Here is a 25,646-nt window from a genome sequence, read left to right on the forward strand (position 1 = left end):
GAGGTATATTTCGCATGGGATGCACTGTATGATGGTTGCATTTTTGTGAGAAGTCCGATAGTGGGTTCCTATGTTGTTGTGTATTTTTCGGTCTTTACAGATGGTGCATCGTTTCAGCTTCGTATGTGTTGTGTTCTCGTGTTGTATCGCTTCCTTCCCTGTTGGGAAGTGTTCAGTACAGTAGTCACAGTCGTAATAAGATTCCTCCTCGCATTTTTGTTCTTTGGTTTTATTTTCTTGCTCCGTGGGGCTATTTTCACTCTTCCTTTTCGATGACGGGCCTTGGTCTGTTCCAGTAGTTGGGTTTTTTATTTCTTTGTTTTGAGATATTGGGGAGTTCTTGGTTGGGGTTTGAGCTGCAGTTGTGCTTGGGGTTGTTGCTTTCCCTGATGAGTTTGAAGGTGCTATTGGGAGCACGAGTTGTGTTGGTGCAGTTTTTGCTGTATCCTGTGTTGTGAGTTGATCATTGGGTTTTGCGGTTGGTTCAACTTGTTGGTTCGTTTGATTTTGGGATGCTGTTGGCTGCTGCGGAGGGGGTGTGATTCTAATTGGCTCTGGTTCAGCTATTGGTGGGGATAGGAGGCATTGGCTTGTCCAGTGTTGAGTTGAGTCGCATGATTGACAAGCTTGACGTCTGCCTGGTATGGCCACGAGTATGTTGACCGGTCTGTTTTTGTAATTGAATTTGATGTAGTGTGGTATGATGCTCGGTGTGTCTGAGAATATGGTGAAGCTGCGGTTGTTTGTGAAAGGAATGTTGTTCACTGTTGGCTCTTTTTTGCTGATGATTCTTAGCGCTTTTAGTAGGGCGTCGTTTCCTAAAGTTGGCGGGACCCACCTGAGGGTACCATTGACTTTGTCTTTGTGATAAATCGTAAAGTGCAGAGTATAGGGTCCATGTTGTTTACTCGTTTTGTCCATTGTTGCTACGTTGAACTTGTCAGACGAAAAGTACCAAGTATCGCTGCGGCCGTAATTCATTAGTAGAATTTGGTGAGGGCTAACCAGTTTCCTGATGATATGCCCTCTAAGGTTTGGGTGCCCATTTGTCTGGATTTCAATCTGCATGACTGTGTTCGGTTGGCCGGGAAACAGGTCTGGACTGTCTTCCTCGGGTAACTCGATCGTTAGAGTGGTTGAACTTGTAGCTGAAAAGGGTTGGGCCCTGGATTTCATTAAGCCACCCGAACCGTAGTCCGGGTGGCTCCTCCCCAAGTCTCTCGACCCAGGGGGAACATCCGAGGGCGCAACCCCTCTGCTGGTTTCGACAATTTTTGCATAGGTCATCAGGCTAGGGGATGACATGGAGATTTGCTCGAGGTAAATCTTTAGTAAAAGGCGAAAGATTTACTCGATGTGAAGAGAAACCAGAGTGTCTGTCTGGGGGAAAATTTTCCGGTCTGCCCTAAACCGGATCAGCTGGAATCGCATGGTTTTCGGCTGACAGCAATGTGCCTCTGAAAACAAAAAGAGTTCGCCGCGGAGACTGTGTTGGTCGTACTGAAGGCTAGGCTACATCGTTCAGAACTCAGACCTGTCCGGTGGACAACGTTTCCCTTCTCCGCGAGCGCATTCCACCCGTGGACAAACGCTTACAAACCAATCCGACGATGACAGAAGATTGTCTCCCTTTAATACCAATCCAACTTAGCTCCCATGTACCTTTGAAATTATGCGATGGCGGGCCGCCTAGCTTTCTTGAGACTAAACTGTTAGGGGAAGTACACGTCACCCAACTAACAAAAAATAAAATGACGCCATTGCTTTGAGGCGCGTGACCGACTGTTGTCGTTCTGCCAGCAGTCTGAACTGTTGTTTGTTGGAATCGAAACGAGTGAGTTGTTTAAAAAAAATAAAATAATAATAATAAAGTCTAGACAGAACAGTAGTTGGTTTTGATTTGGTTCTTCGGCACTGAACCTAGACGTATTTGAAATCTTTTTTGATTTATGTACTCACTAATTATGCATGGCCATCGGACAAGAGTTGTCCGGTTCCGTCCAAGGCCACGGAAAAACGTGCCAAAGGAAACGAAACCTCCCAACGGCAGGGTTCATTTTCTATCCCAGGGTTAAAAAAAACAAATGATGTAGTCACCCACTCATGTTTACATTGGAAATATTCACCCTACAGCGTAGGGCGTGAAAAATAGTCTTCTAAGACTCATTATAATGCTCCTCTCCACGGAAATCTTTAGTAAAAGGCGAAAGATTTACTCGATGTGAAGAGAAATCAGAGTGTCTGTCTGGGGGAAAATTTTCCGGTCTGCCCTAAACCGGATCAGCTGGAATCGCATGGTTTTCGGCTGACAGCAATGTGCCTCTGAAAACAAAAAGAGTTCGCCGCGGAGACTGTGTTGGTCGTACTGAAGGCTAGGCTACATCGTTCAGAACTCAGACCTGTCCGGTGGACAACGTTTCCCTTCTCCGCGAGCGCATTCCACCCGTGGACAAACGCTTACAAACCAATCCGACGATGACAGAAGATTGTCTCCCTTTAATACCAATCCAACTTAGCTCCCATGTACCTTTGAAATTATGCGATGGCGGGCCGCCTAGCTTTCTTGAGACTAAACTGTTAGGGGAAGTACACGTCACCCAACTAACAAAAAATAAAATGACGCCATTGCTTTGAGGCGCGTGACCGACTGTTGTCGTTCTGCCAGCAGTCTGAACTGTTGTTTGTTGGAATCGAAACGAGTGAGTTGTTTAAATAATAATAATAATAATAATAATAAAGTCTAGATAGAACAGTAGTTGGTTTTGATTTGGTTCTTCGGCACTGAACCTAGACGTATTTGAAATCTTTTTTGATTTATGTACTCACTAATTATGCATGGCCATCGGACAAGAGTTGTCCGGTTCCGTCCAAGGCCACGGAAAAACGTGCCAAAGGAAACGAAACCTCCCAACGGCAGGGTTCATTTTCTATCCCAGGGTTAAAAAAAACAAATGATGTAGTCACCCACTCATGTTTACATTGGAAATATTCACCCTACAGCGTAGGGCGTGAAAAATAGTCTTCTAAGACTCATTATAATGCTCCTCTCCACGGAAATCTTTAGTAAAAGGCGAAAGATTTACTCGATGTGAAGAGAAACCAGAGTGTCTGTCTGGGGGAAAATTTTCCGGTCTGCCCTAAACCGGATCAGCTGGAATCGCATGGTTTTCGGCTGACAGCAATGTGCCTCTGAAAACAAAAAGAGTTCGCCGCGGAGACTGTGTTGGTCGTACTGAAGGCTAGGCTACATCGTTCAGAACTCAGACCTGTCCGGTGGACAACGTTTCCCTTCTCCGCGAGCGCATTCCACCCGTGGACAAACGCTTACAAACCAATCCGACGATGACAGAAGATTGTCTCCCTTTAATACCAATCCAACTTAGCTCCCATGTACCTTTGAAATTATGCGATGGCGGGCCGCCTAGCTTTCTTGAGACTAAACTGTTAGGGGAAGTACACGTCACCCAACTAACAAAAAATAAAATGACGCCATTGCTTTGAGGCGCGTGACCGACTGTTGTCGTTCTGCCAGCAGTCTGAACTGTTGTTTGTTGGAATCGAAACGAGTGAGTTGTTTAAAAAAAATAATAATAATAATAAAGTCTAGACAGAACAGTAGTTGGTTTTGATTTGGTTCTTCGGCACTGAACCTAGACGTATTTGAAATCTTTTTTGATTTATGTACTCACTAATTATGCATGGCCATCGGACAAGAGTTGTCCGGTTCCGTCCAAGGCCACGGAAAAACGTGCCAAAGGAAACGAAACCTCCCAACGGCAGGGTATATTTTCTATCCCAGGGTTAAAAAAAAACAAATGATGTAGTCACCCACTCATGTTTACATTGGAAATATTCACCCTACAGCGTAGGGCGTGAAAAATAGTCTTCTAAGACTCATTATAATGCTCCTCTCCACGGAAATCTTTAGTAAAAGGCGAAAGATTTACTCGATGTGAAGAGAAACCAGAGTGTCTGTCTGGCGGAAAATTTTCCGGTCTGCCCTAAACCGGATCAGCTGGAATCGCATGGTTTTCGGCTGACAGCAATGTGCCTCTGAAAACAAAAAGAGTTCGCCGCGGAGACTGTGTTGGTCGTACTGAAGGCTAGGCTACATCGTTCAGAACTCAGACCTGTCCGGTGGACAACGTTTCCCTTCTCCGCGAGCGCATTCCACCCGTGGACAAACGCTTACAAACCAATCCGACGATGACAGAAGATTGTCTCCCTTTAATACCAATCCAACTTAGCTCCCATGTACCTTTGAAATTATGCGATGGCGGGCCGCCTAGCTTTCTTGAGACTAAACTGTTAGGGGAAGTACACGTCACCCAACTAACAAAAAATAAAATGACGCCATTGCTTTGAGGCGCGTGACCGACTGTTGTCGTTCTGCCAGCAGTCTGAACTGTTGTTTGTTGGAATCGAAACGAGTGAGTTGTTTAAAAAAAATAATAATAATAATAATAAAGTCTAGACAGAACAGTAGTTGGTTTTGATTTGGTTCTTCGGCACTGAACCTAGACGTATTTGAAATCTTTTTTGATTTATGTACTCACTAATTATGCATGGCCATCGGACAAGAGTTGTCCGGTTCCGTCCAAGGCCACGGAAAAACGTGCCAAAGGAAACGAAACCTCCCAACGGCAGGGTTCATTTTCTATCCCAGGGTTAAAAAAACAAATGATGTAGTCACCCACTCATGTTTACATTGGAAATATTCACCCTAAAAATAGTCTTCTAAGACTCATTATAATGCTCCTCTCCACGGAAATCTTTAGTTTTTTTTTTTTTTTTTTTTTTTTTTTTTTTTTTTTTTTTTTTTTTTTTTTTTTATAAAAGTTTATTTCTGAAAATATTTACATCAACATCAGCATAACATTGTACACATATTTGTTATACAAGGACATCAGTTGCATACATTTCTACAAAAACGTGGACTTCAACATTCACACATATTTGTTCATACTCTCACAAAAAATTGTCTTTAGTGTTTTGTTGGTAAATCTTTTCTTGTCATACTTCGCCTTGTTTCTTGCTTGCCAGATAGTCTGTCTGTATGTCGCTAAGGCATAAATGTTTTTGTCTCTCTCTGCAGCCACGGGCTTTTTGGGTACTTTATTTAGAGTTATCGCCCCGTCGATAGTAAGGGCTTTATTATCTACCTTGATTTCTTCTTCTAGCGCCCGTTTAGCCATCTGTATTGTGGGACATGTTAGGAATAAATGGGTTTCTGTCTCTCTGATATCTTGTCCACACAGTACACAACCTGTGTTTCTCTTCTTATTAGCTGGCATAATTTGGTAGATCGGAGTCAAATTGAAGATCAATCTGTATGTGATCTCCCTAGCTTTGGGTGTGATGGATTTCCTATGAAGATTTCTAAAAGTCTCTGTTGTGTCTATATCGCTGTATATTTTGCACCATTGGATTCTGTTATGTAGTGGAGTGGCTAGTTTCTTTATCAGATGTGAGTAGGTCTTCCGTGTGTTTTCGTGTATGAATTTTTCGTTCCCTTTCAGGCTGGTTAGACATTCAATGTAGAAAGCGCTTAATTTCTCTCCTCCGAAATGCGGCGTGCTATTATTATGTTTGAGTATTTTGTTCAGTCTAAGTCCTAAATAGTAATGTGCTAGCGGATGATTTGGGGGGTCACTGACTATTCTGCCGACGTGTTTTATTCTGAGTGAGTTGATTTTGGTTTGGATATCATGTAGGTTTATCCCTCCTTGTAATTTATTTTGAATTAACGTGCAGTGGTTAATGGTTCTGACTGTGTTCTTAAAAATGAATTCTCTGATTTTTTGATTGATTCCTTGAATGGTGGCTTTAGGGACGGTTGATGTTGTGGCTACATATATCAACTTGGGTGTTATATATCTGTTAACGATGGCCGCTCGTCCGAAGATGGTAGTTGCGCTATTTTTATATTTGTTTAGTTTACTACTGATTTTGTCAGTCATCTTTTCCCAAGTTTCCTCGTGTTTTCTATGGGGATCGTTCTCAAAAATTATTCCGTAAATTTTCAGTCTGTCAGTCGCTTTCAAGTTCAAAGGGTAAGTTTGCTTCTCCTTCCATCGTCCTAAGCCCATGATTTGCGTCTTGTCTAAATTTATTTTCGTGCCGCTTGCTTGTCCGAAATCTTGGAAGTGGTTGATTACAGCTATTAGAGATTTTTCTGTCTGTAGGCTAAATGTCGTGTCGTCAGCGTAAGCAAAAAGTTTTCTGTTCTGCGTGTTTGGACAGTCAATTCCTCTAATCTGTGTGTCGAGCCTAATTTTTTCCAAAAGGGGTTCTAATGTCAGTATATATAACACAGGGGACAAAGGGCAGCCTTGTCTGACAGATTTTTGAATCTGGAACGGTCTTGTGATGCATCTGTTGATTTGAAGGTGACTAACAGCATTCCTGTAAATAATGTCGATCCATGTGCATATGTAATTCCCCAGATTATTGGCTTCTATTATTTTAAGTAAAAAGCTGTGAGACACTCTATCAAAAGCCTTCTCTTGGTCAAGGCTCAGTAAAAAGGCTTGTGCTTCTTTTTCATGTGTATATTGGATGAGGTCTCTAATGTAGTGCGTATGGTTTAAGATGTTCCTTCCTGTGATGCTGCATTGCTGGTCTGTGTGCACTATTTTGTGGAGATAAGGCTCTAACTTTCTGACTAACGTTTTTGTTAAAATCTTGTAATCTGTATTGAGTAGCGATATAGGTCTGTAGTTTTTCATCTGTTTTTCGTCAGTGTTTGGCTTGTGGATTAGGGTGATGAACGATCTGTTGAAGTTTTCGTGGCACATTTTCTTGTCTGTCATGTCGTTGAACGTGTTTAACAAAAGTTGCCCTATTTCTGCAGTGAAAGACTTGTAAAATTCTGCCGTTAATCCGTCGGGTCCAGGGGATTTGTTGTCTTTTAACTGTCGTATTGTTTCTTCGATGTCCTTTATTGTGATAGGTTCATCCAGTTTTTCTCTGTCCGTGTCGTCTAGGCGGCGTGCGTTACACAGGTACTCGTCTTCCTTGTCTCCCCTTGTTTGCTCTTTCCTGTACAGCTTCGTGTAGTATTGGTGAAACGCCTGAGTGATTTTGCTTTCGTCTGTAGTCTCCTGGCCGTCCCTGTCCACGATACACTGAATGTTTTTGTTTTTCTGAGTGATTTGTTCGAGTATTATGTTGTGGTGTGTCGGGTCTTCTGTTCCTGCTATGTCCAACCTACTCCTCACTAAGGCTCCCTTGTATTTATATTTCCTAATTTCTTCCAGTTCGTCTTCGTACTTTGCCACTACATCTTCACCAGCATGGAATGATTTTAGTATGTGCAGGGTCTCTAAACATTCTTTCTCTTTATTCTGTCTCTCGCTCTTCAAATATGTTCCAATTCTAATGGATATTTCCTTGACTTCAATTTTGAAAGTTTCCCAAAGATCTATGAAATTAGTGCTTGGTTGAGTGGTTATGAATCTTGCTATCGTTTCCTTTATATTTGCGATGTATATAGGTTCTGTTAAAAGGGCGTTGTTTAGTTTCCAGTATGTGTTGCGTTGACGTGTGCTAACTGGTGAGTTTAACATCACCAGTGTCGCCTTGTGATCTGTGTACTGTAAAGTTCTTTTCAGGTGTACTACTTTCCTAATTGTGTTGTTTGTGTTGACATATACTCTGTCCAATCTTGAGTAACTTTTCCCTGACGGGCTACAGTATGTTGTCTCTATCTTATGTGGGTGTAGCTTCCTAAATGTGTCTACTAGATTGAACTGCTCTATTATTTTGTTTAATGACTGGATTTGTTCTCTGTCCTCTGCCATTCGTATTTCTTCTCTATCGTTTTGAACTATCAAGTCTTTCTTGTCTATCACTAGATTAAAATCCCCAGCCAGAATGATTGGCTTGTCCTTGTACTCTTTTTTCAGGGTACGTTTCAAATGCTTGTAGTAGAGCCTTTGTTCTAATTTGACCACGGGGGCGTATATGTTGACAATGGTGAACTGCGTGCTGTTGTCCCCGACTGTTATAATCACCAGTCTTCCATTCTCGTCGGTGTATGTTTGCAATGTCTTGTATTTGTCTGATGTTTTAATTATTGACGTTCCCTTGCAGTTCTCTCCTAAACTATGGTATGCTTCAGTTGTTTCTAAGCCTAAGCTACTTATAAATTTATCTGCCTTATACTTATTTTTAAAATTAGTTTCTTGTAGAAGGATGTAGTCTGTTTTGAAGGTGTTTATGAGTGATATTATTAGATCAGCTTTCTTTTTTGCCCCCTTGATGTTGATGGTTATCATTGTGAGTTGTCCTATATTAGTTTTATTCGTTGAACTAGCCATTCTTGTTGGTGTAAGGTCGCATGTATCTATCTAGTGGTCGGTTTTTTCCCCGTGTGTTGTTTTGGTGAGTCACCGCTGGGTCGCTTGCCTGTCTTCACCTTGTCATCAGCTGATGTGTGTTTTGGCCTGGCTGAGTGGTCCTTGGGGTTCATGGTTAGGGCTGCTTTCCCTTGCATGAACGCAGCGAACTGGCCGGTGTGTTTAGCGTTATCCGTTGTTTGACTCAGTGATGCCGTGGGTGTTTCTTGTGTCAATGGCGTTGTCGTGTCTTCTGTTGTATGTGTCATGGGTGTTGTCTTGGTTACTGCGGTCGCATATGAGGTGGTAGGCTTAAGGGGATCTTCTTCGGTCGAATCTTGTCTGTCCATCATTCTCACCTCCTCTACAGCTTTCCCATCAACGTATTTTTTGTCGTCCGTCAAGATGATGTCATCCCTTGATCTGATATCTTCTCTTCTGCATTGGCCTGGGTGATGTCTGCTGGTGTGGCATAGATGGCAGTTTTGCCTTCTGCCTCTAAACAGAAGCAACATGGTGTGGGTAAGATCTCCCATTACCACTTCAAGATAATGGGGTAGTTTCTCAACCGGCATCTTAGAGTTGATGATTACCGCCCATCTATCTCCTTTTCTGAGAGGTTTAACAGTAATCTGGGTGTTGGGGATGACGAAATTTTCTACTATTTTTGTAACCGTGTCTTCGGTAAACGTCGGTGGTACCCAGTGGAGTTCACCGTACAACACAGGCTTGTCCACGTGGGTAAACACCACTTGTGTTATGCCGTAGTCATTGGTGGTGAATTCCCGCATGTGGAGAGTGGTGTACACTTCCTGACTTTTAAGGGTGACGTACCACTCTGTGGGCCGTCCTAGATTGTAGACTTTTAAAATCTCATCAGGGTTTATTTTGGTGACAGCCTGAGTTACAATTTCGATAACTCTATCATCCACGTGGATGGTGCTTCCGGCTCTGAACTTTATTTCAACTTTTAAAGTTCTTGGAAGGTGTAGGCTGGTGGGTAGGCCAGGGATGGTAAGTTTAATGGTTGATGACATACACACTGTGGTGTTTGAAATGTGTCACAGTTAAAACACAGAACACAGTCCACGAAATATAAATGAACACAAATCTTGAAACTAGGTCACGTTCAGTAAAAGGCGAAAGATTTACTCGATGTGAAGAGAAACCAGAGTGTCTGTCTGGCGGAAAATTTTCCGGTCTGCCCTAAACCGGATCAGCTGAAATCGCATGGTTTTCGGCTGACAGCAATGTGCCTCTGAAAACAAAAAGAGTTCGCCGCGGAGACTGTGTTGGTCGTACTGAAGGCTAGGCTACATCGTTCAGAACTCAGACCTGTCCGGTGGACAACGTTTCCCTTCTCCGCGAGCGCATTCCACCCGTGGACAAACGCTTACAAACCAATCCGACGATGACAGAAGATTGTCTCCCTTTAATACCAATCCAACTTAGCTCCCATGTACCTTTGAAATTATGCGATGGCGGGCCGCCTAGCTTTCTTGAGACTAAACTGTTAGGGGAAGTACACGTCACCCAACTAACAAAAAATAAAATGACGCCATTGCTTTGAGGCGCGTGACCGACTGTTGTCGTTCTGCCAGCAGTCTGAACTGTTGTTTGTTGGAATCGAAACGAGTGAGTTGTTTAAAAAAAAAAAATAATAATAATAAAGTCTAGACAGAACAGTAGTTGGTTTTGATTTGGTTCTTCGGCACTGAACCTAGACGTATTTGAAATCTTTTTTGATTTATGTACTCACTAATTATGCATGGCCATCGGACAAGAGTTGTCCGGTTCCGTCCAAGGCCACGGAAAAACGTGCCAAAGGAAACGAAACCTCCCAACGGCAGGGTTCATTTTCTATCCCAGGGTTAAAAAAAACAAATGATGTAGTCACCCACTCATGTTTACATTGGAAATATTCACCCTACAGCGTAGGGCGTGAAAAATAGTCTTCTAAGACTCATTATAATGCTCCTCTCCACGGAAATCTTTAGTAAAAGGCGAAAGATTTACTCGATGTGAAGAGAAACCAGAGTGTCTGTCTGGCGGAAAATTTTCCGGTCTGCCCTAAACCGGATCAGCTGAAATCGCATGGTTTTCGGCTGACAGCAATGTGCCTCTGAAAACAAAAAGAGTTCGCCGCGGAGACTGTGTTGGTCGTACTGAAGGCTAGGCTACATCGTTCAGAACTCAGACCTGTCCGGTGGACAACGTTTCCCTTCTCCGCGAGCGCATTCCACCCGTGGACAAACGCTTACAAACCAATCCGACGATGACAGAAGATTGTCTCCCTTTAATACCAATCCAACTTAGCTCCCATGTACCTTTGAAATTATGCGATGGCGGGCCGCCTAGCTTTCTTGAGACTAAACTGTTAGGGGAAGTACACGTCACCCAACTAACAAAAAATAAAATGAAGCATTGCTTTGAGGCGCGTGACCGACTGTTGTCGTTCTGCCAGCAGTCTGAACTGTTGTTTGTTGGAATCGAAACGAGTGAGTTGTTTAAAAAAAAAAAATAATAATAAAGTCTAGACAGAACAGTAGTTGGTTTTCATTTGGTTATTCGGCACTGAACCTAGACGTATTTGAAATCTTTTTTGATTTATGTACTCACTAATTATGCATGGCCATCGGACAAGAGTTGTCCGGTTCCGTCCAAGGCCACGGAAAAACGTGCCAAAGGAAACGAAACCTCCCAACGGCAGGGTTCATTTTCTATCCCAGGGTTAAAAAAAACAAATGATGTAGTCACCCACTCATGTTTACATTGGAAATATTCACCCTACAGCGTAGGGCGTGAAAAATAGTCTTCTAAGACTCATTATAATGCTCCTCTCCACGGAAATCTTTAGTTTTTTTTTTTTTTTTTTTTTTTTTTTTTTTTTTTTTTTTTTTTTTTTTTTTTTTTAAATGTTTATTATTTATTAACAGAAATATTCCAGATTTTTTTTTTACAGGAGAAAACAAATATATTGTTCTAATTAATATATCTTATTACAGAATGGTCAATGAAACTATATAATATAAGTAATATGAGTGCCAATTTTCATATCAATTTTCCTAGCAATTAACAAAAACAGTCAACTTTTTTGTATAAAGTTTAAATTGACAATTTAAATAGCCTATCTCAACAAGATCTTTATTACATTTTCATCTTATTTTTTAATGACCAGATATTTACTAGTAAATACATTTACAAAAACAGTTTGCGAATCATAGTTGCATTACGAAATAATTTACAACAAAACAGTATGGTGACAAAACTATGTTAAAACCACTGGTTTGCTTTAGATTTCAATTAATTACTGGCTATATTTTGTTTTTACAATTGACATTTTGTATCCCATAATTTAAAGTATATGGTAATTTTAAATAGCAATAGCATGCAGATTTTTGATTTTTAGAGAAAATATATTTTCATACTAAATTCTTGTTCACTTCGTAAATCAATTATAATTATATTATCAAATGACAGATTCTCATTAAAAAAAATTACAAAAAATGGAACAAAGGAAAACATAACAGCCAATTCTAACACTACTAACAGTGACTGCAACAGTCATTCAAACAACATTTAACAGTAGAAAAGAAAATTAAACAAGAACAAAGGTATTGTATTAATTCACCAATAATTATTATATAATACATAATACATTCCTGTATTATGATTGAAAGACTCAATTATTATGTTATACGTAAGATGAAATGTTGAAATGTTTTGCTTGTCTTAAGAGAACTTAAAACAAAAGATTGGTAAAATAAGGAACTATGTAAAGACATTATGTTCTTGTTCTAGTAAGACAAAATATTTGTATAACTCCAATTTTTTTTTAAATAGACAACCCTAAATAATTTAAAGACGTTTCAGCAGACACAAAGTACATTTAAAAAATGTATGAACAAGTTTGAATGTTTAATCAACTGACTGAAGTGGAAAAATCTGGGATGAGACTAGGAAACCAAAATGAACGCTCACTTCCACTTTGATCATCAACCCAGGCCAGACCTTCAGTGACCATGAAGTCCAATGCTCGTTTAGCTCTTTCTTTTTCCCATTGTAAAGATTTGATAAGACCTGACTGTGTTACATGACCATTTTCCTGTGCATGCTGTAGAACTATAGTGTGATCAAGAGTTAACTCCCCTGGAATGGACTGGACAAGATAACTCTCTCCTACTCTGTGCACACAAAACCCATTGCCCAGAATTTTCAGTTTTTTGATTGACCTCAACAAGTCATCTATGCTAATTGCTTGTGAGTTCCGTCCCCTGGATGCTTCTACTTTTCTCCTTAATTCTTCAATTCCAATTAAACCTCCATTTCTTTTACTCGTTGCCATACAAACTTCAACAATTTGAATTCCCAATTCATAGTAAAAATCTCCTACCCCCAGCATTTCAGCCCAGAAGCCTTTGCTTGAAGCTAATGGATCCACGCCTATCGAGGCACACATCTCTTGAAACTGCAGCCTAAACTCTGGATCTTTTCTGATGTCTTCTCTGTGTTTTGATGCAAAGTCTTCAAGATTATGTTTAAACATTTCCATTTGTTTTCCCATCTGTGCAAACTGACTCTCAGCAATTTCAGTACCTTTATCTTTGTACTTAGCCTGGGCAAGATTTTTATTTTTAATAGCTGCTACTCCTGCAGGTCTCCTAGACATTTTGATCTAATCTAATTACAAGTTTTTATCTTCCTTAAAACTTGACTAGGTATCAATATCTAAATTATCTGGAACCTAGTCTGTCTAGATATTTTAGCTCTCTAATTTCCACGGAAATCTTTAGTAAAAGGCGAAAGATTTACTCGATGTGAAGAGAAACCAGAGTGTCTGTCTGGGGGAAAATTTTCCGGTCTGCCCTAAACCGGATCAGCTGGAATCGCATGGTTTTCGGCTGACAGCAATGTGCCTCTGAAAACAAAAAGAGTTCGCCGCGGAGACTGTGTTGGTCGTACTGAAGGCTAGGCTACATCGTTCAGAACTCAGACCTGTCCGGTGGACAACGTTTCCCTTCTCCGCGAGCGCATTCCACCCGTGGACAAACGCTTACAAACCAATCCGACGATGACAGAAGATTGTCTCCCTTTAATACCAATCCAACTTAGCTCCCATGTACCTTTGAAATTATGCGATGGCGGGCCGCCTAGCTTTCTTGAGACTAAACTGTTAGGGGAAGTACACGTCACCCAACTAACAAAAAATAAAATGACGCCATTGCTTTGAGGCGCGTGACCGACTGTTGTCGTTCTGCCAGCAGTCTGAACTGTTGTTTGTTGGAATCGAAACGAGTGAGTTGTTTAAAAAAAATAATAATAATAATAATAAAGTCTAGACAGAACAGTAGTTGGTTTTGATTTGGTTCTTCGGCACTGAACCTAGACGTATTTGAAATCTTTTTTGATTTATGTACTCACTAATTATGCATGGCCATCGGACAAGAGTTGTCCGGTTCCGTCCAAGGCCACGGAAAAACGTGCCAAAGGAAACGAAACCTCCCAACGGCAGGGTTCATTTTCTATCCCAGGGTTAAAAAAAACAAATGATGTAGTCACCCACTCATGTTTACATTGGAAATATTCACCCTACAGCGTAGGGCGTGAAAAATAGTCTTCTAAGACTCATTATAATGCTCCTCTCCACGGAAATCTTTAGTAAAAGGCGAAAGATTTACTCGATGTGAAGAGAAACCAGAGTGTCTGTCTGGGGGAAAATTTTCCGGTCTGCCCTAAACCGGATCAGCTGGAATCGCATGGTTTTCGGCTGACAGCAATGTGCCTCTGAAAACAAAAAGAGTTCGCCGCGGAGACTGTGTTGGTCGTACTGAAGGCTAGGCTACATCGTTCAGAACTCAGACCTGTCCGGTGGACAACGTTTCCCTTCTCCGCGAGCGCATTCCACCCGTGGACAAACGCTTACAAACCAATCCGACGATGACAGAAGATTGTCTCCCTTTAATACCAATCCAACTTAGCTCCCATGTACCTTTGAAATTATGCGATGGCGGGCCGCCTAGCTTTCTTGAGACTAAACTGTTAGGGGAAGTACACGTCACCCAACTAACAAAAAATAAAATGACGCCATTGCTTTGAGAGGCGTGACCGACTGTTGTTCTGCCAGCAGTCTGAACTGTTGTTTGTTGGAATCGAAACGAGTGAGTTGTTTAAAAATAAATAAATAATAATAATAAAGTCTAGACAGAACAGTAGTTGGTTTTGATTTGGTTCTTCGGCACTGAACCTAGACGTATTTGAAATCTTTTTTGATTTATGTACTCACTAATTATGCATGGCCATCGGACAAGAGTTGTCCGGTTCCGTCCAAGGCCACGGAAAAACGTGCCAAAGGAAACGAAACCTCCCAACGGCAGGGTTCATTTTCTATCCCAGGGTTAAAAAAAACAAATGATGTAGTCACCCACTCATGTTTACATTGGAAATATTCACCCTACAGCGTAGGGCGTGAAAAATAGTCTTCTAAGACTCATTATAATGCTCCTCTCCACGGAAATCTTTAGTTTTTTTTTTTTTTTTTTTTTTTTTTTTTTTTTTTTTTTTTTTTTTATAAAAGTTTATTTCTGAAAATATTTACATCAACATCAGCATAACATTGTACACATATTTGTTATACAAGGACATCAGTTGCATACATTTCAACAAAAACGTGGACTTCAACATTCACACATATTTGTTCATACTCTCACAAAAAATTGTCTTTAGTGTTTTGTTGGTAAATCTTTTCTTGTCATACTTCGCCTTGTTTCTTGCTTGCCAGATAGTCTGTCTGTATGTCGCTAAGGCATAAATGTTTTTGTCTCTCTCTTCAGCCACGGGCTTTTTGGGTACTTTGTTTAGAGTTATCGCCCCGTCGATAGTCAGGGCTTTATTATCTACCTTGATTTCTTCTTCTAGCGCCCGTTTCGCCATCTGTATTGTAGGGCATGTTAGAAATAAATGGGTTTCTGTCTCTCTGATATCTTGTCCACACAGTACACAACCTGTGTTTCTCTTCTTGTTAGCTGGCATAATTTGGTAGATCGGAGTCAAATTGAATATTAGTCTGTATGTGATCTCCCTCGCTTTGGGTGTGATGGATTTCCTATGAAGATTTCTAAAAGTCTCTGTTGTGTCTATATCGCTGTATATTTTGCACCATTGGATTCTGTTATGTAGTGGAGTGGCTAGTTTCTTTATCAGATGTGAGTAGGTCTTCCGTGTGTTTTCGTGTATGAATTTTTCGTTCCCTTTCAGGCTGGTTAGACATTCAATGTAGAAAGCGCTTAATTTCTCTCCTCCAAAATGCGGCGTGCTATTATTATGTTTGAGTATTTTGTTCAGTCTAAGTCCTAAATAGTAATGTGCTAGCGGATGATTTGGGGGGTCGCTGACTATTCTGCCGACGTGTTTTATTCTAAGAGAGTTGATTTTGGTTTGAATATCATGCAGGTTTATCCCTCCTTGTAATTTATTTTGAATTAACGTGCAGTGGTTAATGGTTCTGACTGTGTTCTTAAAAATGAATTCTCTGATTTTTTGATTGATTCCTTGAATGGTGCCTTTAGGGACGGTTGATGTTGTGGCTACATATATCAACTTGGGTGTTATGTATCTGTTAACGATGGCCGCTCGTCCGAAGATGGTAGTTGCGCTATTTTTATATTTGTTTAGTTTGCTACTGATTTTGTCAGTCATCTTTTCCCAAGTTTCCTCGTGTTTTCTATGGGGATCGTTCTCAAAAATTATTCCGTAAATTTTCAGTCTGTCAGTCGCTTTCAAGTTCAAAGGGTAAGTTTGCTTCTCCTTCCATCGTCCTAAGCCCATGATTTGCGTCTTGTCTAAATTTATTTTCGTGCCGCTTGCTTGTCCGAAATCTTGGAAGTGGTTGATTACTGCTATTAGAGATTTTTCTGTCTGTAGGCTAAATGTCGTGTCGTCAGCGTAAGCAAAAAGTTTTCTGTTCTGCGTGTTTGGACAGTCAATTCCTTTAATCTGTGTGTCGAGTCTAATTTTTTCCAAAAGGGGTTCTAATGTCAATATATATAACACAGGAGACAAAGGGCAGCCTTGTCGGACAGATTTTTGAATCTGGAACGGTCTTGTGATGCATCTGTTGATTTGAAGGTGACTAACTGCATTTCTATAAATAATGTCGATCCATGTGCATATGTAATTCCCCAGATTATTGGCTTCTATTATTTTAAGTAAAAAGCTGTGAGACACTCTATCAAAAGCCTTTTCTTGGTCAAGGCTCAGTAAAAAGGCTTGTGCTTCTTTTTCATGAGTATATTGGATGAGGTCCCTAATGTAGTGCGTATGGTTTAAGATGTTCCTTCCTGCGATGCTGCATTGCTGGTCTGTGTGCACTATTTTGTGGAGATAAGGCTCTAACTTTCTGACTAACGTTTTTGTTAAAATCTTGTAGTCTGTATTGAGTAACGATATAGGTCTGTAGTTTTTCATCTGTTTTTCGTCAGTGTTTGGCTTGTGGATTAAGGTGATGAACGATCTGTTGAAGTTTTCGTGGCACGTTTTCTTGTCTGTCATGTCGTTGAACGTGTTTAACAAAAGTTGCCCTATTTCTGCAGTGAAAGCCTTGTAGAATTCTGCCGTTAGTCCGTCGGGTCCAGGGGATTTGTTGCCTTTTAACTGTCGTATTGTTTCTTCGATGTCCTTTATTGTGATAGGTTCATCCAGTTTTTCTCTGTCCGTGTCGTCTAGGCGGCGTGCGTTACACAGGTACTCGTCTTCCTTGTCTCCCCTTGTTTGCTCTTTCCTGTACAGCTGCGTGTAGTATTGATGAAACGCCTGAGTGATTTTACCTTCGTCTGTAGTCTCCTGGCCGACCCTGTCCACGATACACTGAATGTTTTTGTTTTTCTGAGTGATTTGTTCGAGTATTATGTTGTGGTGTGTCGGGTCTTCTGTTCCTGCTATGTCCAACCTACTCCTCACTAAGGCTCCCTTGTATTTATATTTCCTAATTTCTTCCAGTTCGTCTTCGTACTTTGCCACTACATCTTCACCAGCATGGAATGATTTTAGTATGTGCAGGGTCTCTAAACATTCTTTCTCTTTATTCTGTCTCTCGCTCTTCAAATATGTTCCAATTCTAATGGATATTTCCTTGACTTCAATTTTGAAAGTTTCCCAAAGATCTATGAAATTAGTGCTTGGTTGAGTGGTTATGAATCTTGCTATCGTTTCCTTTATATTTGCGATGTATATAGGTTCTGTTAAAAGGGCGTTGTTTAGTTTCCAGTATGTGTTGCGTTGACGTGTGCTAACTGGTGAGTTTAACATCACCAGTGTCGCCTTGTGATCTGTGTACTGTAAAGTTCTTTTCAGGTGTACTACTTTCCTAATTGTGTTGTTTGTGTTGACATATACTCTGTCCAATCTTGAGTAACTTTTCCCTGACGGGCTACAGTATGTTGTCTCTATCTTATGTGGGTGTAGCTTCCTAAATGTGTCTACTTGATTAAACTGCTCTATTATTTTGTTTAATGACTGGATTTGTTCTCTGTCCTCTGCCATTCGTATTTCTTCTCTATCGTTTTGAACAATTAAATCTTTCTTGTCTATCACTAGATTGAAATCCCCGGCCAGAATGATTGACCAGAGTGTCTGTCTGGCGGAAAATTTTCCGGTCTGCCCTAAACCGGATCAGCTGAAATCGCATGGTTTTCGGCTGACAGCAATGTGCCTCTGAAAACAAAAAGAGTTCGCCGCGGAGACTGTGTTGGTCGTACTGAAGGCTAGGCTACATCGTTCAGAACTCAGACCTGTCCGGTGGACAACGTTTCCCTTCTCCGCGAGCGCATTCCACCCGTGGACAAACGCTTACAAACCAATCCGACGATGACAGAAGATTGTCTCCCTTTAATACCAATCCAACTTAGCTCCCATGTACCTTTGAAATTATGCGATGGCGGGCCGCCTAGCTTTCTTGAGACTAAACTGTTAGGGGAAGTACACGTCACCCAACTAACAAAAAATAAAATGACGCCATTGCTTTGAGGCGCGTGACCGACTGTTGTCGTTCTGCCAGCAGTCTGAACTGTTGTTTGTTGGAATCGAAACGAGTGAGTTGTTTAAAAAAAAAAAAAAATAATAATAAAGTCTAGACAGAACAGTAGTTGGTTTTGATTTGGTTCTTCGGCACTGAACCTAGACGTATTTGAAATCTTTTTTGATTTATGTACTCACTAATTATGCATGGCCATCGGACAAGAGTTGTCCGGTTCCGTCCAAGGCCACGGAAAAACGTGCCAAAGGAAACGAAACCTCCCAACGGCAGGGTTCATTTTCTATCCCAGGGTTAAAAAAAACAAATGATGTAGTCACCCACTCATGTTTACATTGGAAATATTCACCCTACAGCGTAGGGCGTGAAAAATAGTCTTCTAAGACTCATTATAATGCTCCTCTCCACGGAAATCTTTAGTAAAAGGCGAAAGATTTACTCGATGTGAAGAGAAACCAGAGTGTCTGTCTGGGGGAAAATTTTCCGGTCTGCCCTAAACCGGATCAGCTGGAATCGCATGGTTTTCGGCTGACAGCAATGTGCCTCTGAAAACAAAAAGAGTTCGCCGCGGAGACTGTGTTGGTCGTACTGAAGGCTAGGCTACATCGTTCAGAACTCAGACCTGTCCGGTGGACAACGTTTCCCTTCTCCGCGAGCGCATTCCACCCGTGGACAAACGCTTACAAACCAATCCGACGATGACAGAAGATTGTCTCCCTTTAATACCAATCCAACTTAGCTCCCATGTACCTTTGAAATTATGCGATGGCGGGCCGCCTAGCTTTCTTGAGACTAAACTGTTAGGGGAAGTACACGTCACCTAACTAACAAAAAATAAAATGACGCCATTGCTTTGAGGCGCGTGACCGACTGTTGTCGTTCTGCCAGCAGTCTGAACTGTTGTTTGTTGGAATCGAAACGAGTGAGTTGTTTAAAAAAAATAAAATAATAATAATAAAGTCTAGACAGAACAGTAGTTGGTTTTGATTTGGTTCTTCGGCACTGAACCTAGACGTATTTGAAATCTTTTTTGATTTATGTACTCACTAATTATGCATGGCCATCGGACAAGAGTTGTCCGGTTCCGTCCAAGGCCACGGAAGAACGTGCCAAAGGAAACGAAACCTCCCAACGGCAGGGTTCATTTTCTATCCCAGGGTTAAAAAAAACAAATGATGTAGTCACCCACTCATGTTTACATTGGAAATATTCACCCTACAGCGTAGGGTGTGAAAAATAGTCTTCTAAGACTCATTATAATGCTCCTCTCCACGGAAATCTTTAGTAAAAGGCGAAAGATTTACTCGATGTGAAGAGAAACCAGAGTGTCTGTCTGGGGGAAAATTTTCCGGTCTGCCCTAAACCGGATCAGCTGGAATCGCATGGTTTTCGGCTGACAGCAATGTGCCTCTGAAAACAAAAAGAGTTCGCCGCGGAGACTGTGTTGGTCGTACCGAAGGCTAGGCTACATCGTTCAGAACTCAGACCTGTCCGGTGGACAACGTTTCCCTTCTCCGCGAGCGCATTCCACCCGTGGACAAACGCTTACAAACCAATCCGACGATGACAGAAGATTGTCTCCCTTTAATACCAATCCAACTTAGCTCCCATGTACCTTTGAAATTATGCGATGGCGGGCCGCCTAGCTTTCTTGAGACTAAACTGTTAGGGGAAGTACACGTCACCCAACTAACAAAAAATAAAATGACGCCATTGCTTTGAGGCGCGTGACCGACTGTTGTCGTTCTGCCAGCAGTCTGAACTGTTGTTTGTTGGAATCGAAACGAGTGAGTTGTTTAAAAAAAATAAAATAATAATAATAAAGTCTAGACAGAACAGTAGTTGGTTTTGATTTGGTTCTTCGGCACTGAACCTAGACGTATTTGAAATCTTTTTTGATTTATGTACTCACTAATTATGCATGGCCATCGGACAAGAGTTGTCCGGTTCCGTCCAAGGCCACGGAAGAACGTGCCAAAGGAAACGAAACCTCCCAACGGCAGGGTTCATTTTCTATCCCAGGGTTAAAAAAAACAAATGATGTAGTCACCCACTCATGTTTACATTGGAAATATTCACCCTACAGCGTAGGGCGTGAAAAATAGTCTTCTAAGACTCATTATAATGCTCCTCTCCACGGAAATCTTTAGTAAAAGGCGAAAGATTTACTCGATGTGAAGAGAAACCAGAGTGTCTGTCTGGGGGAAAATTTTCCGGTCTGCCCTAAACCGGATCAGCTGGAATCGCATGGTTTTCGGCTGACAGCAATGTGCCTCTGAAAACAAAAAGAGTTCGCCGCGGAGACTGTGTTGGTCGTACTGAAGGCTAGGCTACATCGTTCAGAACTCAGACCTGTCCGGTGGACAACGTTTCCCTTCTCCGCGAGCGCATTCCACCCGTGGACAAACGCTTACAAACCAATCCGACGATGACAGAAGATTGTCTCCCTTTAATACCAATCCAACTTAGCTCCCATGTACCTTTGAAATTATGCGATGGCGGGCCGCCTAGCTTTCTTGAGACTAAACTGTTAGGGGAAGTACACGTCACCCAACTAACAAAAAATAAAATGACGCCATTGCTTTGAGGCGCGTGACCGACTGTTGTCGTTCTGCCAGCAGTCTGAACTGTTGTTTGTTGGAATCGAAACGAGTGAGTTGTTTAAAAAAAATAAAATAATAATAATAAAGTCTAGACAGAACAGTAGTTGGTTTTGATTTGGTTCTTCGGCACTGAACCTAGACGTATTTGAAATCTTTTTTGATTTATGTACTCACTAATTATGCATGGCCATCGGACAAGAGTTGTCCGGTTCCGTCCAAGGCCACGGAAGAACGTGCCAAAGGAAACGAAACCTCCCAACGGCAGGGTTCATTTTCTATCCCAGGGTTAAAAAAAACAAATGATGTAGTCACCCACTCATGTTTACATTGGAAATATTCACCCTACAGCGTAGGGCGTGAAAAATAGTCTTCTAAGACTCATTATAATGCTCCTCTCCACGGAAATCTTTAGTAAAATTTTTTTTTTTTTTAATATAATTCCTTCCGTTATATGGATAGGTTGCATGTTTTAAAACATAATGTAATACATAGTATAACATTAATGCATAAAATATCAGTTCAATTGTGACTAATACAAAACGTTTAACAATGATATACAAAACGTCTAATATTTGTTGTATTTCAAAAATTCTTAGATTAAGCATGTTCAAATTTAATACTGAACAAAACGTCTAAAATTGTTTCTAGTTAAGACATAGGGTGATGATGTGCCATGTGCGCCTTCATGCCTTCTTCGGTGAGGTATATTTCGCATGGGATGCACTGTATGATGGTTGCATTTTTGTGAGAAGTCCGATAGTGGGTTCCTATGTTGTTGTGTATTTTTCGGTCTTTACAGATGGTGCATCGTTTCAGCTTCGTATGTGTTGTGTTCTCGTGTTGTATCGCTTCCTTCCCTGTTGGGAAGTGTTCAGTACAGTAGTCACAGTCGTAATAAGATTCCTCCTCGCATTTTTGTTCTTTGGTTTTATTTTCTTGCTCCGTGGGGCTATTTTCACTCTTCCTTTTCGATGACGGGCCTTGGTCTGTTCCAGTAGTTGGGTTTTTTATTTCTTTGTTTTGAGATATTGGGGAGTTCTTGGTTGGGGTTTGAGCTGCAGTTGTGCTTGGGGTTGTTGCTTTCCCTGATGAGTTTGAAGGTGCTATTGGGAGCACGAGTTGTGTTGGTGCAGTTTTTGCTGTATCCTGTGTTGTGAGTTGATCATTGGGTTTTGCGGTTGGTTCAACTTGTTGGTTCGTTTGATTTTGGGATGCTGTTGGCTGCTGCGGAGGGGGTGTGATTCTAATTGGCTCTGGTTCAGCTATTGGTGGGGATAGGAGGCATTGGCTTGTCCAGTGTTGAGTTGAGTCGCATGATTGACAAGCTTGACGTCTGCCTGGTATGGCCACGAGTATGTTGACCGGTCTGTTTTTGTAATTGAATTTGATGTAGTGTGGTATGATGCTCGGTGTGTCTGAGAATATGGTGAAGCTGCGGTTGTTTGTGAAAGGAATGTTGTTCACTGTTGGCTCTTTTTTGCTGATGATTCTTAGCGCTTTTAGTAGGGCGTCGTTTCCTAAAGTTGGCGGGACCCACCTGAGGGTACCATTGACTTTGTCTTTGTGATAAATCGTAAAGTGCAGAGTATAGGGTCCATGTTGTTTACTCGTTTTGTCCATTGTTGCTACGTTGAACTTGTCAGACGAAAAGTACCAAGTATCGCTGCGGCCGTAATTCATTAGTAGAATTTGGTGAGGGCTAACCAGTTTCCTGATGATATGCCCTCTAAGGTTTGGGTGCCCATTTGTCTGGATTTCAATCTGCATGACTGTGTTCGGTTGGCCGGGAAACAGGTCTGGACTGTCTTCCTCGGGTAACTCGATCGTTAGAGTGGTTGAACTTGTAGCTGAAAAGGGTTGGGCCCTGGATTTCATTAAGCCACCCGAACCGTAGTCCGGGTGGCTCCTCCCCAAGTCTCTCGACCCAGGGGGAACATCCGAGGGCGCAACCCCTCTGCTGGTTTCGACAATTTTTGCATAGGTCATCAGGCTAGGGGATGACATGGAGATTTGCTCGAGGTAAATCTTTAGTAAAAGGCGAAAGATTTACTCGATGTGAAGAGAAACCAGAGTGTCTGTCTGGGGGAAAATTTTCCGGTCTGCCCTAAACCGGATCAGCTGGAATCGCATGGTTTTCGGCTGACAGCAATGTGCCTCTGAAAACAAAAAGAGTTCGCCGCGGAGACTGTGTTGGTCGTACTGAAGGCTAGGCTACATCGTTCAGAACTCAGACCTGTCCGGTGGACAACGTTTCCCTTCTCCGCGAGCGCATTCCACCCGTGGACAAACGCTTACAAACCAATCCGACGATGACAGAAGATTGTCTCCCTTTAATACCAATCCAACTTAGCTCCCATGTACCTTTGAAATTATGCGATGGCGGGCCGCCTAGCTTTCTTGAGACTAAACTGTTAGGGGAAGTACACGTCACCCAACTAACAAAAAATAAAATGACGCCATTGCTTTGAGGCGCGTGACCGACTGTTGTCGTTCTGCCAGCAGTCTGAACTGTTGTTTGTTGGAATCGAAACGAGTGAGTTGTTTAAAAAAAATAAAATAATAATAATAAAGTCTAGACAGAACAGTAGTTGGTTTTGATTTGGTTCTTCGGCACTGAACCTAGACGTATTTGAAATCTTTTTTGATTTATGTACTCACTAATTATGCATGGCCATCGGACAAGAGTTGTCCGGTTCCGTCCAAGGCCACGGAAAAACGTGCCAAAGGAAACGAAACCTCCCAACGGCAGGGTTCATTTTCTATCCCAGGGTTAAAAAAAACAAATGATGTAGTCACCCACTCATGTTTACATTGGAAATATTCACCCTACAGCGTAGGGCGTGAAAAATAGTCTTCTAAGACTCATTATAATGCTCCTCTCCACGGAAATCTTTAGTAAAAGGCGAAAGATTTACTCGATGTGAAGAGAAACCAGAGTGTCTGTCTGGGGGAAAATTTTCCGGTCTGCCCTAAACCGGATCAGCTGGAATCGCATGGTTTTCGGCTGACAGCAATGTGCCTCTGAAAACAAAAAGAGTTCGCCGCGGAGACTGTGTTGGTCGTACTGAAGGCTAGGCTACATCGTTCAGAACTCAGACCTGTCCGGTGGACAACGTTTCCCTTCTCCGCGAGCGCATTCCACCCGTGGACAAACGCTTACAAACCAATCCGACGATGACAGAAGATTGTCTCCCTTTAATACCAATCCAACTTAGCTCCCATGTACCTTTGAAATTATGCGATGGCGGGCCGCCTAGCTTTCTTGAGACTAAACTGTTAGGGGAAGTACACGTCACCCAACTAACAAAAAATAAAATGACGCCATTGCTTTGAGGCGCGTGACCGACTGTTGTCGTTCTGCCAGCAGTCTGAACTGTTGTTTGTTGGAATCGAAACGAGTGAGTTGTTTAAAAAAAATAATAATAATAATAAAGTCTAGACAGAACAGTAGTTGGTTTTGATTTGGTTCTTCGGCACTGAACCTAGACGTATTTGAAATCTTTTTTGATTTATGTACTCACTAATTATGCATGGCCATCGGACAAGAGTTGTCCGGTTCCGTCCAAGGCCACGGAAAAACGTGCCAAAGGAAACGAAACCTCCCAACGGCAGGGTATATTTTCTATCCCAGGGTTAAAAAAAACAAATGATGTAGTCACCCACTCATGTTTACATTGGAAATATTCACCCTACAGCGTAGGGCGTGAAAAATAGTCTTCTAAGACTCATTATAATGCTCCTCTCCACGGAAATCTTTAGTAAAAGGCGAAAGATTTACTCGATGTGAAGAGAAACCAGAGTGTCTGTCTGGCGGAAAATTTTCCGGTCTGCCCTAAACCGGATCAGCTGGAATCGCATGGTTTTCGGCTGACAGCAATGTGCCTCTGAAAACAAAAAGAGTTCGCCGCGGAGACTGTGTTGGTCGTACTGAAGGCTAGGCTACATCGTTCAGAACTCAGACCTGTCCGGTGGACAACGTTTCCCTTCTCCGCGAGCGCATTCCACCCGTGGACAAACGCTTACAAACCAATCCGACGATGACAGAAGATTGTCTCCCTTTAATTTTAATACCAATCCAACTTAGCTCCCATGTACCTTTGAAATTATGCGATGGCGGGCCGCCTAGCTTTCTTGAGACTAAACTGTTAGGGGAAGTACACGTCACCCAACTAACAAAAAATAAAATGACGCCATTGCTTTGAGGCGCGTGATCGACTGTTGTCGTTCTGCCAGCAGTCTGAACTGTTGTTTGTTGGAATCGAAACGAGTGAGTTGTTTAAAAAAAATAATAATAATAATAAAGTCTAGACAGAACAGTAGTTGGTTTTGATTTGGTTCTTCGGCACTGAACCTAGACGTATTTGAAATCTTTTTTGATTTATGTACTCACTAATTATGCATGGCCATCGGACAAGAGTTGTCCGGTTCCGTCCAAGGCCACGGAAAAACGTGCCAAAGGAAACGAAACCTCCCAACGGCAGGGTTCATTTTCTATCCCAGGGTTAAAAAAAACAAATGATGTAGTCACCCACTCATGTTTACATTGGAAATATTCACCCTACAGCGTAGGGCGTGAAAAATAGTCTTCTAAGACTCATTATAATGCTCCTCTCCACGGAAATCTTTAGTTTTTTTTTTTTTTTTTTTTTTTTTTTTTTTTTTTTTTTTTTTTTTTTT

General features: G+C 41.6%; 1 protein-coding gene and 11 non-coding genes across 12 annotated transcripts; all 12 read right to left on the reverse strand.

Annotated features, from left to right (window-relative positions):
- Window positions 1-2,122: 2,122 nt before the first annotated feature.
- On the reverse strand, window positions 2,123-2,241 carry LOC131950863 (U5 spliceosomal RNA). The gene has a single exon (XR_009388359.1). It is a non-coding gene; the product is annotated as a U5 spliceosomal RNA (small nuclear RNA).
- Window positions 2,242-2,989: 748 nt separating this feature from the next.
- Window positions 2,990-3,108, reverse strand: LOC131950849 (U5 spliceosomal RNA). Its single transcript, XR_009388345.1, has one exon. It is a non-coding gene; the product is annotated as a U5 spliceosomal RNA (small nuclear RNA).
- A 745-nt stretch (window positions 3,109-3,853) lies between these two features.
- On the reverse strand, window positions 3,854-3,972 carry LOC131950850 (U5 spliceosomal RNA). The gene has a single exon (XR_009388346.1). It is a non-coding gene; the product is annotated as a U5 spliceosomal RNA (small nuclear RNA).
- Window positions 3,973-10,261: 6,289 nt separating this feature from the next.
- LOC131950851 (U5 spliceosomal RNA) lies at window positions 10,262-10,380 on the reverse strand. The gene has a single exon (XR_009388347.1). It is a non-coding gene; the product is annotated as a U5 spliceosomal RNA (small nuclear RNA).
- A 1,365-nt stretch (window positions 10,381-11,745) lies between these two features.
- Window positions 11,746-13,084, reverse strand: LOC131950795 (vacuolar-sorting protein SNF8-like). The gene has a single exon (XM_059312980.1). It carries the CDS (start codon window positions 13,006-13,008, stop codon window positions 12,262-12,264), a length of 747 nt encoding a protein of 248 aa, XP_059168963.1. The 5' UTR covers window positions 13,009-13,084; the 3' UTR covers window positions 11,746-12,261.
- LOC131950865 (U5 spliceosomal RNA) lies at window positions 13,061-13,176 on the reverse strand. Its single transcript, XR_009388361.1, has one exon. It is a non-coding gene; the product is annotated as a U5 spliceosomal RNA (small nuclear RNA).
- Window positions 13,177-13,923: 747 nt separating this feature from the next.
- On the reverse strand, window positions 13,924-14,042 carry LOC131950852 (U5 spliceosomal RNA). The gene has a single exon (XR_009388348.1). It is a non-coding gene; the product is annotated as a U5 spliceosomal RNA (small nuclear RNA).
- A 4,669-nt stretch (window positions 14,043-18,711) lies between these two features.
- On the reverse strand, window positions 18,712-18,830 carry LOC131950853 (U5 spliceosomal RNA). Its single transcript, XR_009388349.1, has one exon. It is a non-coding gene; the product is annotated as a U5 spliceosomal RNA (small nuclear RNA).
- A 746-nt stretch (window positions 18,831-19,576) lies between these two features.
- Window positions 19,577-19,695, reverse strand: LOC131950846 (U5 spliceosomal RNA). The gene has a single exon (XR_009388342.1). It is a non-coding gene; the product is annotated as a U5 spliceosomal RNA (small nuclear RNA).
- A 746-nt stretch (window positions 19,696-20,441) lies between these two features.
- Window positions 20,442-20,560, reverse strand: LOC131950854 (U5 spliceosomal RNA). Its single transcript, XR_009388350.1, has one exon. It is a non-coding gene; the product is annotated as a U5 spliceosomal RNA (small nuclear RNA).
- Window positions 20,561-23,790: 3,230 nt separating this feature from the next.
- On the reverse strand, window positions 23,791-23,909 carry LOC131950855 (U5 spliceosomal RNA). Its single transcript, XR_009388351.1, has one exon. It is a non-coding gene; the product is annotated as a U5 spliceosomal RNA (small nuclear RNA).
- Window positions 23,910-24,653: 744 nt separating this feature from the next.
- Window positions 24,654-24,772, reverse strand: LOC131950856 (U5 spliceosomal RNA). The gene has a single exon (XR_009388352.1). It is a non-coding gene; the product is annotated as a U5 spliceosomal RNA (small nuclear RNA).
- Between the last annotated feature and the right edge of the window lie 874 nt (window positions 24,773-25,646).

Source organism: Physella acuta, unplaced genomic scaffold, assembly GCF_028476545.2.
Source record: "Physella acuta isolate Inbredline_101_S28 unplaced genomic scaffold, ASM2847654v3 ptg000781l, whole genome shotgun sequence".
NCBI lineage: Eukaryota > Metazoa > Mollusca > Gastropoda > Physidae > Physella > Physella acuta.

Coding starts and splice junctions, on each gene's coding strand:
- LOC131950795 (XM_059312980.1), bottom strand. CDS start 13,008: ATGTCTAGGAGACCTGCAGGAGTAGCAGCTATTAAAAATAAAAATCTT.